Source organism: Ischnura elegans, chromosome 3, assembly GCF_921293095.1.
Source record: "Ischnura elegans chromosome 3, ioIscEleg1.1, whole genome shotgun sequence".
Lineage (NCBI taxonomy): Eukaryota > Metazoa > Arthropoda > Insecta > Odonata > Coenagrionidae > Ischnura > Ischnura elegans.
The window spans coordinates 52,169,258-52,187,265 of record NC_060248.1 but is presented as its reverse complement, the minus strand read 5'-3'; the positions used below and the strand labels follow the sequence as shown (position 1 = coordinate 52,187,265).

The following is an 18,008-nucleotide window of genomic DNA, read 5'->3' as shown; positions in this document are numbered from 1 at the left end:
TCATCAGACCAAAAAAATAAAAAATCCAAATAAGCAACCCTAATTCATTGGTACCCATATAACTACTAGAAGTAAGTCTAATTTTCATGAAGAAGTGGTACGAAAATTTTGGAAAAATTCTTTCATTGCTATGAAAATGAGAATTTTATTACTCCAAAGAAAATTTTAAATTATTTTTATGTCTTAGCACTAGATAATTTTGATTATTTATCACTAGGAAAATAAAATAGCAAGAAAATGGCATAGTATAATAAACTTAGAACACGGTCTTAGAATACTTAGAACGATAAAATAAACTGATAATGCACAAAATTATTACAGTGCAAAGTTACCTCCCGGGCCTAAATCTGTCCAATGCCTTACAGCGCACCTAGCGACTGTTTACAAAACTATAAATCAATAGAAGCCAAACCAAGGAACCAATGAATTGACGGAATACTGGAGTTCTCCCGTCAAACTCACTGCTCTCTATCGACTTGCGAAATTTTAAACAAAAAATTGAAGAATCCTGTAAATATTGCGTTCCCATCGACATTGAGATCAACAAAGTTCATTCAGTAGTTATTTTTTAATAGGTATAGGATCGTTGTATTTACGATTCTCCCTGTCTACGCCTACCGTCCCCCCGTCCCTCCCACAAATGCATCATGTCATTTTCTTTTTCAGCATTACGCAGTGAAATGTGAAGCGTTGGTACGCCTGATGACATCACTTTTTATAGGAATGAGTGTATGTGTGACATTGGACTTCAGATCTGTTGTCACAGGTATTGTGATGAAAATGGAGATGCTATATTAGTCATATGCCTTAGCTGTGTGCATCATTCACTAGAGTCTTCTCGGGCATCCGTTTAAGCAAAATCAATGCCCTTATTGAACTTCGTAGCCTCTTACAAAGTATAGTGTCAGCTGTGCTGCTGAGTGATAACAGTACCTTGTAGAACAATGTATCATTATCAGTAGATATAAGATGTTAGCTCTTGTTATCAATGGTTTCTTATCTTGCATTGATTGATTGACTTCACAGTGTGTTGCTATAACGCTACTTTAGTCTGTGTTATTTGGAAAATACCTCATGCCAATTAGTAATTTCAAACTTAGCTCTCCATAAAATTCTGTGATAACAATGAGCAAATGGTTACATTAGCCTGACAATGGCGATTATACTAATTTCAATTGATCGATCTCTATTTTTTGTTTGTAAGCCGAGTGATTATGCTATTAGTGAAATAGAAAACTATACCATTGTGGTGACTACGTCTTGTCTGTGTAATTTCATATGAAAGGCTTAACTTAAAGTGTAAAGTGAACTGGTAGTTATGTCATTACAACAGCAATGTGCATTTTACAGGCCCTCCTGTGAATTCAAGTCGGTGATGAATCATTTTGTTTGGGTGTGGCGATAAAAGGTGGGCGATGGGCCAAGGGCCTAGTATCCCCACTGTTGGCAGGAGGTCTAGCATTCGGTCATCATGGAGGTCTCCATTTACTGCAAGGAGATCTCGAACACATCAAGAACCTCTCAGCGCGACTTACAATTTCGTAGACAGCGACTTAAAGGCAAGCCACTAAGATGGACTCTATGCAGTCTTACTTTAATTATCCTGATCAATATTTCAGTTATGCAGTTCAACTCGATCGTGATTTATGCATGACAAAATAATATTGTAAAATACCTATTTAACGGCTTACAGATGGAGCAACTTAATATTAATCTAGCTACTGAGGAGGAGTTAATGACTCTACCAGGAATCAGTCGTTCAGTAGCCCAAGGAATCGTAGAATATAGGCAAGCTATTGGACGTTTTAACAAAGTGGAAGATTTAGCCCTGGTTTCTGGAATTGGTGCTCATAAGCTTGACCTCATACGACCAGAAATTTGTGTTTCTCGGAAAAAGAACTCAAGGTAAGTGCTTGGGTCTTACATATACTTCGGTTGTCATCAATTTTGGGCAAAATGAAGAATTAACTGTAGTGTTTTCATTGATGACACAGTGACTTTAAGGCTCACTGAAATGGATGCTTTGTATTTTTATGCTAACTACTCCGATCAATACTTGAAGTATGCAGTTTAACTCAATATTGATTGATGCATGGCAAAATATTACTCTAATATATTTGTGCAATTTACCAAGTTTTTTAAATTTAAAATGAAGCAATTTCACTAGGTGTCGTCTCAAACTATTGATTATGCAAGAAAGCACATTTAATGTCTTTTGACAAAATATTAGATAAAATAGATAAAATTATCTTTACATATGCTTAAAATTAAATTAAAATGCTGTACTTTTCCATTAGTAGTCATTGCAATAAAAGAAATTCTTACATTTCTAGAGAACAAATCTTAATTCATTGTAGTTTTTTCAAACTATTGTTCTATGTCTTGGTGATGGCCCACTCTATGATGGTGTAGTTATTGATGAAGTTTCAACACAATCTGCATGAAGTCGTACAGATTATATTCCAAGGTTAAGTAATACATCGTACTCTAATGTGTGATTGAAGCAGGACTCCTATGCTGAACAACTCGCCCATTTTCCTCACTCCTACCTCCCTTACCTTTTGTCTCGTAGTTAATCTTCCCTGCTTGTTCAAAGATCAGGTATGATAGTCAAGGCTCCAGTAAATAAAGATTTTATGTTAATCAATTTCTAGATTTTCCTTAATTTAGGGCTTAATGGATTGTTTTCCTTGAGCTTTTGAAATGAAGTAATTTAAAACAAATGAAATCGTGAAAGCAAAGTCAGGTATCATTATTTGCTACCATAATGGCTTCCCTTATCTGTGCGCATTTTTAATATAAATGTACTCTCATCACGATATCCATGATTCCAAAACTACTGCCTTGCATTCAATAGCTGATGATGATTTAGTTGTAGTTTCACGTAATTTGTTTACAGTACGTATATGTAAAATTGAACAAAGGATTTTGAATATTAATTGCAAAACTTGAAAAAAATAATTTTTACCTTACAGTTCGCCATCCTCTCGCGCCCAATCATTTGACAGCTTACCAAGCAATGGATCAGGAAATGCTAAAACTCAAATCAGTGCTGTAGATGGCAACACAGGATCAGTTGCTGTACCTCCATCACCAATTGTTTCAAATTCCAAGTCTGCACCTGTTGATATAAATACTGCATCAGTCTTCGAATTGATGGGTGTAAGTAAAGTCATTTTCTATACCTGCTAGTAGCTATTGCTTGATGAAGCATCATCAGTGTGAGAGGAGTATTTAAAATTTTAGCTCAAATCTCGTGAGAAATATTGGGGCAAAGATGGCTTTGACTTGAACCAGAATCCCCTGAATACAAGCATTTTCTGCAACTGCTTTAACCTCTAAGGAACTAAGGGTTGTAGATGACTCTATAAAGGTCTCTGTTGTTTCCTAAAAGCACTTGATTCACTTGTTTTGGTAAGGGACATTGTTTGCAAATTTCTATAATATGATTGCTCTCTCTCCTATTTTCTGAGTTTGATTAAACCTATAAAAATAAAACTATTATGATTTGTGATATAATGCACTGCCTTATTTTTTATTATTGCATCTTTTTATTCTTCTGACCACTCTGGAGGTAGAAAAATGATTGTTCTGGTTTCTCTCATTAATTAACCAAGGTATTTAGTAGCATGCATCCAGTAGCGTTGAGAAATGAATTTGAAATAAAATGGCAGAAAATGGTAGTCAAAAATTGCATGAATTTGTGAACTGTTATTGATCATTTCATTTATTATCCCTTTGTAACAGGTCCGAGGTTTGAACCAAGAATTGGCAGCCAATATTGTAGCTCACCGTGATCGGCGGGGCCCATTCCGTTCCGTTGATGACTTAGCTCGTGTAAAAGGACTAGGATTAATGCTTCTCAATTCTATGCGATCTCATCTGTGTGTTAAAATCCCACCAGACAATTTTGCCAGCAATGGTCTCAGGAACACTATCACTCCAAGTGGGATTGGAAGGAATAATGCTTGGAAGGTGCCAAAAGGGAAAAAGGGTTACAACTCTTCATGTGATAACCATAGATTAGGTAAGTAAATTATTTTTATATTTCCCCTTTGGTCATCATCATTTTGGCCACTGACAATTTCAGGATAACCAGTGATTTTAAAATTCTAAGTCTCTATGTTCTGAGTGTGCTCTGTGGAATTTAGTGACAAATTTCATTCCTATTAACCAGCCTAAGATCCTTTAAGCTTTACTGCACTGTTAAAGTTTTGTTATGCTGAATTTTTTCATGTAGATATGTGATACTTATCAATGAGGCTAATGGGAAAAATTTGAGTGTCATAATGCTTGCTAAAGACCATGTAATAGAGGTTGTTGAATTAAACTTAGGGAAGTTACTAAATATCCCTTAAGCTATGCTTCCTAGTCAAAAGTCCATTTTGCACAGAATTAACTTGATTCTTTACATTTTCCAAGGGAAATTGTTAGCAAATTTCTCTCACTTAATTTCTGTCTCAACTATTTTCTGAGTTGGAATTAGATCTAGTGGTGGATCACTTTAGACAGAGGTGGATAGAGTGTTCTAATTTTTTTGGTAGAGACAATGCCTCCCTTCTAGCCCTCCTAAACACAAAGATAGGAACAGTAAATGGCAGCCCTAGCTTTAAATCATACCACCCATGATATGGAGTTATCTGTTGCGTACATATAATTCTGCCTGCCATCTTTTTTTATGTTCAGTCATAGAAGAAATCTGCTGAATCATCTATAGATTAAGCATGTTTTCAAAATTTTAAGTTATAATCTCAACAAAATCTTATCCTGAATGTTGAGGTTTAAGCAAATTAACTCCTTTCCCTCCCTCTTTGGATCTGCTACTGCTTTTAGATGTGATACTCATTCCCAAGGTAATTGAAGGAAAACAGGTTTGCCATATATTTTCTACACTAATAAACACAGGAACTACATTTAGTTATACTAGGTTTATGGGCCAATTAAACATTTTTGTGACATTGCGGTATATCTGAGTTGACAGTAATAGGATATCATCCAGCCTAGTGTTCCTAATGGATAGGTATTTGTTTATAACGAAACATATACATATTAAGATCTTTATAAATACATGTTATGCCCTTCCTTAACCAATTAAAATAATTCACAGTGAGTGCTAATTATGTTGGCTTATAAAACGTTTAGGAAATGCTCTGTTTTTATAATTTCATAGTTTGTATTCCTCTTATTGGATTTAAGAAAGAAGTTTACAAGTTGACAGGTAAAATTTTAATCAAGAAAATACTAGAAGTTTAATTTTGGATCTATTCTAAATTTCTACAGTAGACTATCATTATTACGGAGTTCACAGGATTGAAAAACTGGAGGTCCATAATAACGAAGTTTGTATGAATGTTTCTTTTAGGAATCTTTAGTTCATATAGCTATGCAAGGCATCAAGAAGTGCGGTTATCTTGCAGAATGCAACACTGCATTACAATTGTGTGTGAACTCACTGTTTGATGAACTGATATAGCTAGGCGTGTGACATAGCCAGAGTCAAAAACAATCGCTGTCCATTGGAAGGAAGAACGGGCAAAATGCTGAACAGTTCCTGACTTCATCACAGATAAAGTGATACTTGTTCAGATTATGCCCAAAGTGTGAGTTCCTTTATGCCACACCACGTCGCATCAGCCAACTCAAAAGGCACCAAATTTGAAATTTCGGGCACACTTAAACTTTTTCAATTTTTGTATCTCTATAAGTTCGCAAATTGTATATTCATAAGAAGAGGACTTATTTTTCGTCCAATTTACGAGCGGTAATGAGTGGGTCACCATGATTCAACAGGCATGAAGCTTATCATATGATGTTGCGTGCATACTAAAGTATCTCCTACCAAAGAAAGAACCATAATTGACGCTATTGCACACAGTGCACAAGGAGAATGTAAATGTAGCACAATGGTTATAACATAGCGTAGTGTATATCCACCTATGTGCCATTCCTTATTCGTGAAACTTCGTAATAAAGTTCTTTTAGTAGCTGGGAGGACCAGGACTGAGGTTCGTAATTTCGTAATAACGTTTCTTTTACCACAGATTTGATAGGCCATTTTGTCGGGACCAACAATTTTCTTTGTAATAACAAGAACTTTGTAATAAGGTTGTTCGTAATAACGAGAGTCTACTGTATTTGTCATTGAGATATGAGTATTAGAAGTGGCTAAGAGTAAACAAGACTAGTAGAGGGAGATAGGGGATTTTTTTGTGAAAAGTATTGTGAAAATATTGTCTTTTAACATTTACAACAAATAATTAAAATAGGTAATCTTTCTTTAAAATCCTCCAAAAAGAAGTATGTAGTACTCGATATAATGCATTATAGTAGTGTCAATTTTGATGTCTTTTGCCATTTCAGTTTCCATTCCCTTCCTTCGTCAAACCCACTGCTACCTATCAGTGATGCAGCATGTAATATAGTGTTTAGAGGTAGTTATGAATGGTCTTTAGGAGGTTTTTAGTACTATTGATGTGAATTTTGCTTCAAATTAATGCTCTGATGGAAATTAATAATGTACTTATATCTGTATGAAAAAAGTTTTTTCCTGGGAACATTTCTTTCATAATAAATCGGGGAAAACACTTTCATAGAAATCTTGGTCGAGAAATTCTTTATAAATTACATATTGATTATTGATTTTGACTATGTATAACATTTACCCAGAATTAAGGATATTTTATTGGTAGCTTTGCCACCTTGTTAGTGGCCTGCTATTTTATGAGCAATCCATTTCATTGACTCCTACTCTCTTGTAACTTCTAAAATGCTTTTTAGGCATATATATTTTTTATGTATATCATTGGGATTTTAGATTAAATATTATAGTAATCTAATAATCAAAATCTTGAATCTTCAATTATGTATCCAAAGTTGTTAACTTTCAAAATTGAAAAGAAATGCTGAATATTTGAGCGCATCTAAGGTGTTGTAGGAATAAATATGCATTGTTTCATTTAATAATATTAATAATGAAACAAAAATTTTTAATTCCTATATTAAAATTATGGTCTGGATTGTTGATTTAGGAAACATTCACCTCAGAAATTGGTGTATATTCCCATGTAAGCCATCCAAGAAGGTGTGGCAGGTGCAAGCAACAGTGGAGTGGGCTGGTAAATGAATTTAAGGATTTGTAATCATAGTGGAGTTGATCCAATCATGAAATCCTGCAATCAACCAAATATTTTATTTTCTGTCAAAATTATTTATTTGCTCCTTTCAGTCACCCTGATTTCTTGGGTCATTCTAATTTTCCCTTGAATAGTGATCCTTGACAGCAGTCTGTACAAAATTGTGCCCAGTCATTTGTATGATATAAACAGAATTGACTGAATGTGAGGGAGGATTCTCCCTCTTATGTACATACTTTCATACTATTACAATCCAAAGATTGTTATGCTGCAGCTATCAATTTCTCCCATCTCAGGCTAGTTCTTCTATCTCCCTGAAGCTCTTCTTCCCCATATCCTTCGTCATTTGTCATACGTACTTTTCTCTTGGACTTCCTCTGGGGACTTTTCCATCAATTTTTCCTTTCATTAAGTTTCCCACACAACTGCTGTCTGGTTACAAAGCCAATCCATCATGTTATTCACCGTGGTCCTTCATAGGGTTGATTGTAAAGTGCTCAAACATCCACGAGGCCTCCAATATTGACATTTTTATACACCTCATTCACCCACAGGCATGGTTTGGCCACGTGCTTTACATATCCCTGTTTTTGCTGCCATTCTGCATTCTGAAAGCTTACAACACCTATTGGCACAGCATTACTGGAAGCTAACTTTTCAAACTTATTATTTTATCTCAATGAGATTGCATAGAGTTGGTTATCAAGACATACAGTTGACTGTTATGCAATATTTATGCATTCCAGAGAGTCAATCGTAAAGTGAATTCCATGGCACATTTAATCGGTTTTATTTTCATACATGGAATCAATTTTAAGAGCATCCATATGTGTCACTATGTTAAAATAAATTTCATCAATAAAAAGGGAGTAGAATTACGTAATTAATGACTTATCTTGCATGTGGAAACAAAATTGGTTCAACTTGAAATATTAAGAAGCACATGCAAAATCGGCTCAGATCATGAGCGAAGTCCATCGTATGGCAGGTGTCTTTTGTTGTTAAAAGAAGAATGAGTCCAAGCCAAAATATACCAGCCTAATGCTTTGAGCTCAGTGTTAGTTTTTAACTCAATTTTCCATTTGATAAACTTAATTATAACTGAGATACGTAAGTTGTTTGTAGACTCATTCTTCATCAGAACATCAGTTGATTCTTAATTTTATGATTTCATGGTAATTAAACGATAGCACCCTAATTCACAGTCATATTACACGTGGGATATGGAATTTTTTTTAAAACTCAGTCCACTGCTCCTGTTTGTAATTCATAGTGCTAATTTTCCAATGGAAGGTAGCCCAGGGAAAGGCACTGGCCTGCTACCTGAACGAGAGGCTGGTTTTGCTGTGGTTTATCCTTTGGGGTATGTTGGAAACAGCCATCGTCAAGGGATAGGGACTTCTGCTGTCGGTTGGAAGGCAGTATTTTCTACATTCCTTTGAGGTCAGCAATGCCATGCAAAACTAGTGAAAAACATTTTTGAGAGATATGCACCCCTTTTATTCTCAAAAAATACTTTTTACTTTATTAGCAAATATCCTCTTTGTTGTTATACTTTGATGGCATTTAGTCAGTCAACAGTTTCTCATCCTCTATGAATTAGGATTTTTTTTACCCCTTTTTCATGAAGACTAAAGTAAACTGTTTAACCCTGAGATAGAAAGACAATGAATCCAGCTGGAGGAGTGAAAATTTGATGTTTTTTAATGATAAGCATTTAAAATTATTGAACTAAGCTTCATGGCTTGGGAGCAATCAATGGAGATTGGCAATGCAGTTGATCTAGCGGTGTCTATGAAAGAATGCGATAGAAAGGGGGCTACATATTTACCAGATCCCATGGGGTATTAGACAAACTGTAAAGAAGGGGCAATAAGAACATTATACCCCCATTTTCATCGCCTTCTGTGGAGTTACCCAACACTCTCACTGATTCAACACGAAGTTAGGTAGAATAGATGTGGGTAGAGCTTGCCCCAGACTGAGCCACAGGCTTATGAATGACGCACAGAGTGGGGGGATTTCCTTTCCCTGGGCCACCTCCCATTTCGAGGATATTGGTATGGCGTGTCTTAAGGTTTCTCCCAGGATGTGAACCCAGGACCTTTTGATCAGCAGCCAAGCACTCTAACCTCTAGGCTAGCGAGCTCTTGTAGAGTTACCTATGGCTTCAATTTAAACATTAAATCATAGCTAAACCACATCATTAAATCCAGCCACAACTCGTCTTGTTCTCATGTTTAAAGGACTTCATTAGCTTTCACAGATTATATTTTATGATTTGCTTTTCCATTGTGTGTCTGTGAAGCCGCATTTTGTGTTGAGAGAAAAAAGAAAATCTTTAGGTGTAATCAGCTATCACATTACAGCAAGTGATTATTTTTCATAATTAATTATGTAGTGTTAAATTATATCAAATAGTTTTTTCTGGAAATAGTTACAAGGATAATTTGAATGAACAGTTCAAGGCTCATATTCAAGAAAAATAGGATTTTACCCATCTTTTAGTTGTGATGAAGGCTTTTTAATTAATTTTACAATAATTCTATTTAAAAATAATTCGGGGACAATTGAAATCATTTATGTGATTTTGCAAAGTTAAGTTATGGATATATAGGTCAATTAATTAAATGCTTTCTGGCATTTTATTATGTTTATGCCATGTAAAATATAAAAAGCTGATATGCGGAAATTTAGTCTTCAGTATGGTCAGAAATATAATTTTAATATGTTGCTTTTGGTACGAGGAATTAGATCTTAGAATATGATTATTGAATCAAGCAGATGTTGCCTCTTAGCATGATTTTAGTCATTGCCTTTTTAATTACCTATGTTACATAGTGTTGAATTCAATTTGAAACTTGCCATGGAATATCACTGCATGAAGACTAGATATGAGTATTTAGAAGTTCTGTATTGTACATTGCTTATGTAGTATGTACATTTGAGCTTCAGGCTTCATGTAATCACAGTCTAAAAGATTCAGATTGAACTACGCAGTAATAGTTCTTCTGAGACATTTGTGGGTGTGATGTATATCACCATTTGACTGGATCATCTGATGATGCCGTACAATAGTGTTGCAATCATACCATTAAGAATCTTTGAGTAATTAATATTGTTTATTTCATTAAGGATTAGTATTGTAATGTTCCAGAAGTCTGATGCTTGTAAGTTTGTTTATTAGTGATGTAATTGTGATGATTTTAACTAGCAATTAAAAAATGTTGTTCTTGCTGCTACATATATTTATATTATTTACATCCTAGATATGCATGCATATTTTAGTTTTAGGGCCTTTTTGAAAGTGCCAATAATCAAGCTAACTTGATTTCAACTTCACTTGATGACGTAGGACAACAATCTTTTATGACAGCTTATGAACTGCTTACACCAGAAAGGACATCTAATGGTCATTGGCTTGTTAATGAGGGGTTAATAGCTTTTCTTACCATGGATACTATTGGAAATGTGATGCACAATTATTTTGTAGCCCTGTGATGACCACCAAATGTCTCTTCTGTCAGAGGTAGTCTGTAAATTTTTATGTGAGATTGCTGTCCTACATCATCAGTTACACTCTAAATCAAGTTAAATTGATCACTAGCCATTTCAAAAAGCCCTTAGCCCTTACTCCACTGTTTATTGATTTTTGGCACTTGGAGTTACTCATATTTATCTAAGTTTGTGTTGTCTTTAGGCTAAAGCATCTTCACTGGATGAGACCCTGTGCCTGTAGGCAATTTTAAAACGTAGTAGTTTTGGTAAGACCTGACCTGTGGCCTGAATTGTATTCAGTTTTCTTAATTTTTTATTATCATTCTGATTCTATAATTTTTTTACATTGATGTTGCGTTCAGTCATTCATTATTAATAGTGCCTACTTTCTATGATTTGTGATCTTGAATACATATTTGTCAGGATAAAGCTAACGATATTTCATGGAAATATTTGAAATTACTTAAAAGACATAATACAATTTTCATTATTAATTTGGAAATATCTATTTGAAAATGTTTTGGAGATTCATTTTTGGAGAATTTCATTGTTAATTTATTCCAGCCACTTTGGTTTTTAACATGTATTCCTCCTTATTGATTTCTTTGTAATGAGTTCTATTTTTTTAACATTAATTTATTTTGGTTTATGTTCTTATACTGATCTATGGTTAGATATTTCAATGGTTTGCTTTCTTTTAGGGCATCGTAAAACTTCATCTGCTCCTATTAAATACTCTGGTTCATTTACATTAGCCAATGGCTTAGACTCCTCAGCATTGCCAGTAATGAATGGAGCAGCTATAACCTCAGACTGTGATGAGCTGCTAAATAAAGATTTGGAGCACCATGAAAATGGAGATCCTCTGTGGGACTTGTTTGAACTGCTCTCCCTCCATTCTGAACGACCCATTGTTGAGGAAATAGATGACATGAAGAGTGAAATTAAAGGAAGTGGGGTAATTTTAAGAGTGGCATCTTGGAATTTGGATAACTTTTCTGCGGATAAGGCAGAAAATCCAGGAGTCCGAGAAGTGATATGCCGCACAATACTTGAAAACAGGTGATTAAGGACTATTTTTCTACTTATTTTGATTAAATGAGTCAAAATTGTATCTATTTTTATTTGATTCTATATATTAATGCATATGTGTGTCCGATCTAATATTCTAATGGGCATTTTCAGGTTTACAGTAGTTGCTGTCCAAGAAGTGTTAGAAGAGGCAGCTATGAAAAAGGTATTGCATACCGTGAAGTTCTTATTTGTGTATAATATTGATCTTAGCTTCTTTGGGATATTATTCCTTTTTTTTCCTTATTTTGGCTACTGATCTATTTGGAGTGTATTCCACTGTAATCGTAGATAATGGAATGATTTCTCATTTAATTGAACATGCCATTGCTGTGGCCTCTGTTTTCAGAAAGCCTTAAAATATGTCCTCCTTTTTCTCCTAAGAATATATGTGATTGAGTATATAACTTTTTAAAAATTTTAGGTCTGTGATGAAATGAATCAACCAATCTTAAGGAGAGTAGCAGAGTGGAAACATAATTCTCGGGCATGGAAATATGCTGTTTTTCGACCTTCAAAAAAGGTATTAAAATTTATTGTATTGGTTTTGTATTTGATGTAGTTGTTCGGTAATTGATACATTTTCTTAGATGTTTAGGATTGTAAAACTGATGGCTTATTATTTATATTTTTTTCCTGAGCAAAATGAATTTGGGTGACTTGATATGATCTCCGTTGGCTAATATATTCATATTTGCTTCCCTGAGATATTTATCATTTAACAAATTTTACTTGGTGTGAATTTGTGTATGGTATAAGTTGCTGGGATGCCTAAGGACACGTTTTAATTCTTGGCTCAAGGCAAAAATTATTTTCTTTTCATTGAATAGCTATTAAAAGTTCTAGGTTGGATATATGAAAGGTCTATTTGCAGTTTAAGAACCAGTTATATTTTGTCTTTTCAATATTTCAATTGCTGCTGTGTTGAAAAATTCTCTTGCATTTATTTGTACTGTATGCCTTAAGATAGATTCATAGTCTTGATTTTTGTGTTAAGGAATCTGTTATTCTTCATATGCACTAAGTAATGAATTCTTTGATGAATGTGATGATAATAAATACATAATAAATTTTCACCTCATGACAAAACAATATGTTCAAACTTGTGAATAATTTTTATGTCTTTAAATTCGTAGAGTGCCATGAGTCTGGGATTTTTTTATGATTCGGGACGAAAGGTTGAGCTGATTGAAACGTCGGAATCGTACCATCTTGAGAAAGCCCGTTCTCGCTCAGTTCCTCCAATTGAAGCTGTAATGGCTGTGTTTAAGGTATTGGTTACCTAAGAGTATACTTATCATTCAACTGTATTTAAAACAAGAAGTCTCTGAAATTAATATTTTGCAGCTTAAAGTTGCCTGGTATTAACACGTTGCGTACGGATGGCGAGAATTCTCATTTTTTTCCCGAACGTTCCGGACGGATGACGAAGATTCTCGTCATTTAGGCGCGTCAACCGAAACAATTATAAAGAGTACAATACGTATTCGTTAGTATGTTTTCAGTTGTTGTTCGTTATTCATAATGAATTGATGCATCATAATGTTTGATTGGGTAAAGTTATATTCTAAACATTAGCTTTTTAACCATGTTTAAACCAAAGGCATTACGCCCTAATAGGCACACATTTCCAATCTCAACACCCAGAATCGGCGTTCCTATGAATTTAAATAACCCGGTACGCAACGTGTTAAACTGCTCCCAATTGACGTGCATGATATGTGATGCTAAAGGTTCATGAATCATGTTTGAACTTTGTTTTGAGAAAGTAGCTCCCTAGCTTGTCAAAAGTACCATGATAAAAAAAATTGTATTATATTTCTTTGAACAGTATGCATGTTTCATGGGAATGAAAGTTCTAAGGTCGTGGGAGATATTTTTTTGCTTCCAATGTGTATTTGGCATTCAGTCACTAATTTTTTCCATTGCCTTGTGTTTTCCTGTTGATAAAAAAAACTTCTCTTATTTTCAGGTCCAGCTCTCTACTTTTTCTGTTTTAAATGTTTACTGTAATCCTTGTGGAGAAATACGAAATGGTTCCAAGAGCCATTCTAAATGTGGATACATATCTGAGCATGATTTAGCATTGCAGCACCAGTTGAAGTTTAAGGAATCCCAGTCAGAAGTATCATGCCCATTAGTAATTTTAGGGGACTTCTCTGGAATTCTTGTAAAAGGTAACCAAAAATAAAGTAGTATGTAGTAATTTTTTAAATGTACATATCATTTTTATTTATCAGTGGTAAATTTGATATCTTCATTATTTCATTGTAATATTTTTTAGATGGCAAGGCTCTTCTTCAAAATATTGGCATTGGATTTTGTAATGTGGCACCAATAGGCACTGTGACTAATATTGAGGATGCAAATGGTAATCTTAGACCCTCCAGACAATTCCATGATAATATTTTTTTGGGTCCTGTGGCAAACCAGTGCTATACTGGTAAGTGCATACTAATTCTGTGATCAGTTTTGTTTGTATGAAGGATGCATAGACCGAGAGTAATCCTTAATTGTAATTAAAGCTTTAGTTTTTTCATTTAATTTTTTTTGTTCTTCATCATTATTAGTGAGCATTCTTCTGCTCTCTACATGTTTTGGGATTCCGAGATCTTATTGTGAAGTGACCTTCACTTTTCATTTATATGCCTCCTCATGTTTCGTCTTCAAATTAAAAATGAGTTTGTCATTTTATTTTTATATGTATCTTTAATATATATGTTTTTATGAGGAGAAAATATTTTTGTGTCTTGATTTACGGTGTATTATATAAATATGTATCTGCATTAAGTCATGCTGGGAAAATGGAAATAAGTGGTGTTTTCACTCTTGTCATATGAATGAAAAGAAAAACTTGTTTAAGATACCAATTTTCTGAGCACCTACCCCTAGTTCTATGTCATGAAAGAAGGTTGCTAACCATGATATTTCTCTTCACAGGACAATGGGGAGTTGTGAGGCGTGGCTTATGCCATTTGGCCATCCCTAAAGGCTGGGCCTGGGGAGGACCTGTGTCAAGTCACTGCCCCCTGTGGTGTAGAATGGTCTTGGAGCAGAAAGAGAAGGATGTATCAGCTAACAATGCCATAGCCACTGTTCCCGATGGCAAATCCAACAAAACAGAAGAAAAAGCTGTTATGAAGTGAGAATTTTTTTGTGAAATTGAGGAATTATTATGGAAGAATTGGAGTTTTAAATATGAAATGAAAGGAGGTACATCATGTATCTCCCAAGTGTGGGCCAAATATTTGAGGGTTAGACATAGTTTAGGATACTAAAGGTGAAAAACTATCAGTGAAGTTCTGGTCACCTTGAAGAAATGTTTTAACCTGGGGAAGTGTTTTCAGGCAGGTTTATTTATAATCATCTTTAACTCATCTTTTTGAGACCTCCATGGCGTAAGTAGTGCTTAAACAGTTGCTTTTAACTACTCATTATCTGTTGGCCCAAAGTCAGAATTCTTTGCTGAATTGCCTGTCATCACCTATTTTATCGTATGTGGTCTATTCCTTAATTTAAAAAGACTGTACAGTTTCATAGTTTAAAAAAATGTTCTCTGACCTTATAAATGCATCCAATTGTTTCAAATTATTTTTATAAGAAAATCTATGGAAATAATTAGATGAACTGGTCTAAAAAAAAAGACTGATTGAAAATTTCTCTATCTCTGTTATGTGTGAAAAACTCAAGAACTTAATGTGGATTGCAGATTCTTAAAATGGAGTGATCTCATTTCCAAGGGTTTTTACTTATTTATTGTCAATTATTTCTCATGTCTAACCAAGAGAGAAGTGATCTTCATATTTAATACCGGTATGGCCTCTATGCCTTCCACATAACAATAAATTTTAAGGGTTTGTCTCAAATTTGAAGTGTCGTGTGATCAATGTGATAGGTTGTATATGATGAAATGCTAAATGTTCCAAAATGTGTCTATTTTTGTGTTAATTTTTCATATATTTTTATTTCCCTACTTTTTACCAGTGGGAATGAACTGTTTGTTATTGCTTTGAATTAGGCTTTCCGTAAAGGTATTTTGCTTTAATTGCACAAAAATCCAGATTATTATTATTATTATACTAAAGCACATATAGCAGTATTGATATATATTTTTATTGGAAAGAGTATATGCTATCAAGAGTTTTTTTTAATCCATTGGCAGCCTGGCGCTGTGCAGAAGGATACCCTGAATGTAGGTCCTTTTTTTAGTTTTGAAATTGTAGTATATCTTGGGTCTTATTGTTGAAGTATGTGAGTATTCTGGAATATTTGAAACCTAATGTGGAAGAAAAAATATCACTCGAGCAACTAGGCCCGATGTTACCCATCAAGGCAATTACATACGGTGCTGCTTTTTCTTCTAGGAAGATACCACATATGAATTGTTTGTGTCTTAGGTAGGGATTTTTAGAAGTCGCCTGCTAAATTGCTTGCAATCCTTTTCTGAAATTTAGAATTTGTCAATGCTGAAAATGATATACTTTTGTGGATCCCAGTTTATTAGCCCTAAAAACCAAGCAGCTTGCAATACTTAGCTAATTTATTTGTGATAATAACTGATAATTTCTGTTGTAACTTTGAAAGCAGTTTCAGAAATAGTTGTAATCAATACTTGTAAATAGAAAATTTTAACAATGAAATTATACAAGATGTCTATTAGAAATATTTTATCAAATATATGGACCCTTTTGTATGCCTTTAATATTAACATAGATCAACAGCAATTTTATAGCAATGGAGACTTTCATTGAGGACAGAAGAAATTTTAACCAGATTGTCAGATATTTCAATTTTAATTTTTAATTTTGTTCGCAGCATCTTAGGTGTTAAATTAGGTCGAAGATCTCTTAAATTGTGAAATTAACTTCAACACTTCAAAAGTTGCCTTAGAATTTTCTATCACCTCACCCCATTAGTCATTACAGATACAGAGAAGGAATTAAGAGTAAAATACTGTGAAAGTGAGTGGCGTTTTTGTAGTTCTTTTCATCATTCAAGGAAGTATTGCATACATTTAGTAACCAATCATATTTTCAACATATTTCACTTCCCCAGTCCTCAATCCTGAGCTTGTTATGGATTTACTAATGATATTACATGATGGTTTGAAGTGAGCAATATGTGAATAGCACATTCCCTTCTACCTCCAAAATACTTGCTATCAATAAGTGTTCCATATCTTCAGTACGTTCTCAAATGTTATGAAATAGAATTTTTATGCCTAATCTTGTGAGAAATTTAAATTTTTTATTTGATTTTGTTATTTTAATAATGTATTCGAGATTTTAATCAAGGTGTATATTATTTATTGGTACAAACAGTTACTTAAAGTTTTTTCTATATGATCCATAGCCATGTATTCTCCGTTCGAAGTTATAATTGATGAACTGAGTGATTGTTACCTATTCTCAATCAAATACTTTTTACTCTAAAACCAAGTGACAGATTTGAAAAGCATAATGCAATATCAAGAATAAAATTTTAATTACATGTAATGTTGTTGTACAGATTGTTCTTTTTATCAATAAATTGGGACTGTTCTTTCTACAAATGGAATTTGATTTTTATTGTTAGATGTAAAAAAATGGCTATGTGCCTTACTTTATAGTTTCCTAAGATCCTAAAATATGTATAATATGTTCATAGAATTAATCTATCAATGAAGCTAACTGGCCTAGCATGGGTTGGAAAGATTGAAACATTTTTATGTGAATTTATTGTTATACTTGTATTATTATTAGTTTCTCATTTCTTCCTTTTTTATCAAAGTAAAACATTCCAATTGATTAAGAATACATTATATGCATGTTGTATTTTGCAAAGTTGGAACACCTGGAAATTCTCTGGTTTTTTAATGATCGGACAAGTTTAGCATGCTGGCAAATCATGTTGTCCTCAAGCCAAGAGGCGAAACACTTAAAGTCCACTTGTTACATTTCCATCAGTGCTAATAACACATGAATGTGGCACTCTGAATTCTAAGTATTTGAGTTTTTTTTATTAATGGAGAGAAAATCATTTCATAGTTTAGTCCTAACCCTTAATTACAATTCTTTTCATGTTCAGCAAAAATATGGCATCTTTCCTAGTGTCTGGTGTCTCCTTTAAACATTATTTTCTAGCACAAAATAGTGGGTGTCATCATTCAAGTGCTCATATTTTCATAAGCACCTGTCACAGAGCTCCTATTTAGTGGAAATCAGGATAATCAATATTGGCCCACCAACAGTAAGGCCGCTTTCAGACGAGACGACATTTCGTCGTTCACGGCACGGCACCTTGAAAAGCAGAGAGTCGTCTCGTCTG

At 34.0% G+C, this 18,008-nt stretch overlaps 1 protein-coding gene across 8 annotated transcripts; it reads left to right on the top strand.

Moving 5' to 3' along the window:
- The first annotated feature begins 440 nt into the window (after window positions 1-440).
- Window positions 441-17,258, top strand: LOC124155797 (endonuclease/exonuclease/phosphatase family domain-containing protein 1-like). 8 transcript variants are annotated; one of them, XM_046529899.1, is made up of 14 exons: window positions 441-575; window positions 667-766; window positions 1,351-1,559; window positions 1,694-1,905; window positions 2,976-3,162; window positions 3,748-4,027; window positions 7,029-7,115; window positions 11,387-11,693; window positions 11,817-11,868; window positions 12,127-12,225; window positions 12,839-12,973; window positions 13,675-13,879; window positions 13,987-14,145; window positions 14,643-17,258. In XM_046529899.1, exons 3-14 carry the CDS (start codon window positions 1,416-1,418, stop codon window positions 14,846-14,848), a joined length of 2,073 nt encoding a protein of 690 aa, XP_046385855.1. In that variant the 5' UTR covers window positions 441-575; window positions 667-766; window positions 1,351-1,415; the 3' UTR covers window positions 14,849-17,258. The 8 variants fall into 8 exon arrangements, with proteins under 8 accessions (XP_046385855.1, XP_046385862.1, XP_046385861.1 ...); XM_046529906.1 differs by lacking the exon at window positions 7,029-7,115 and having other exon boundaries at window positions 442-575; XM_046529905.1 differs by lacking the exon at window positions 7,029-7,115 and having other exon boundaries at window positions 442-575; window positions 11,333-11,693.
- Window positions 17,259-18,008: the final 750 nt, after the last annotated feature.

Bases quoted from the DNA above. Each gene is read 5' to 3' on its own strand.
- LOC124155797 (XM_046529899.1), top strand. From the start codon at position 1,416: ATGGGCCAAGGGCCTAGTATCCCCACTGTTGGCAGGAGGTCTAGCATT. The intron at 1,906-2,975 runs GTAAGTGCTTGG...TTTACCTTACAG, and splicing joins TCTCGGAAAAAGAACTCAAG to TTCGCCATCCTCTCGCGCCC. The intron at 12,226-12,838 runs GTATTAAAATTT...TTAAATTCGTAG, and splicing joins TTTTTCGACCTTCAAAAAAG to AGTGCCATGAGTCTGGGATT.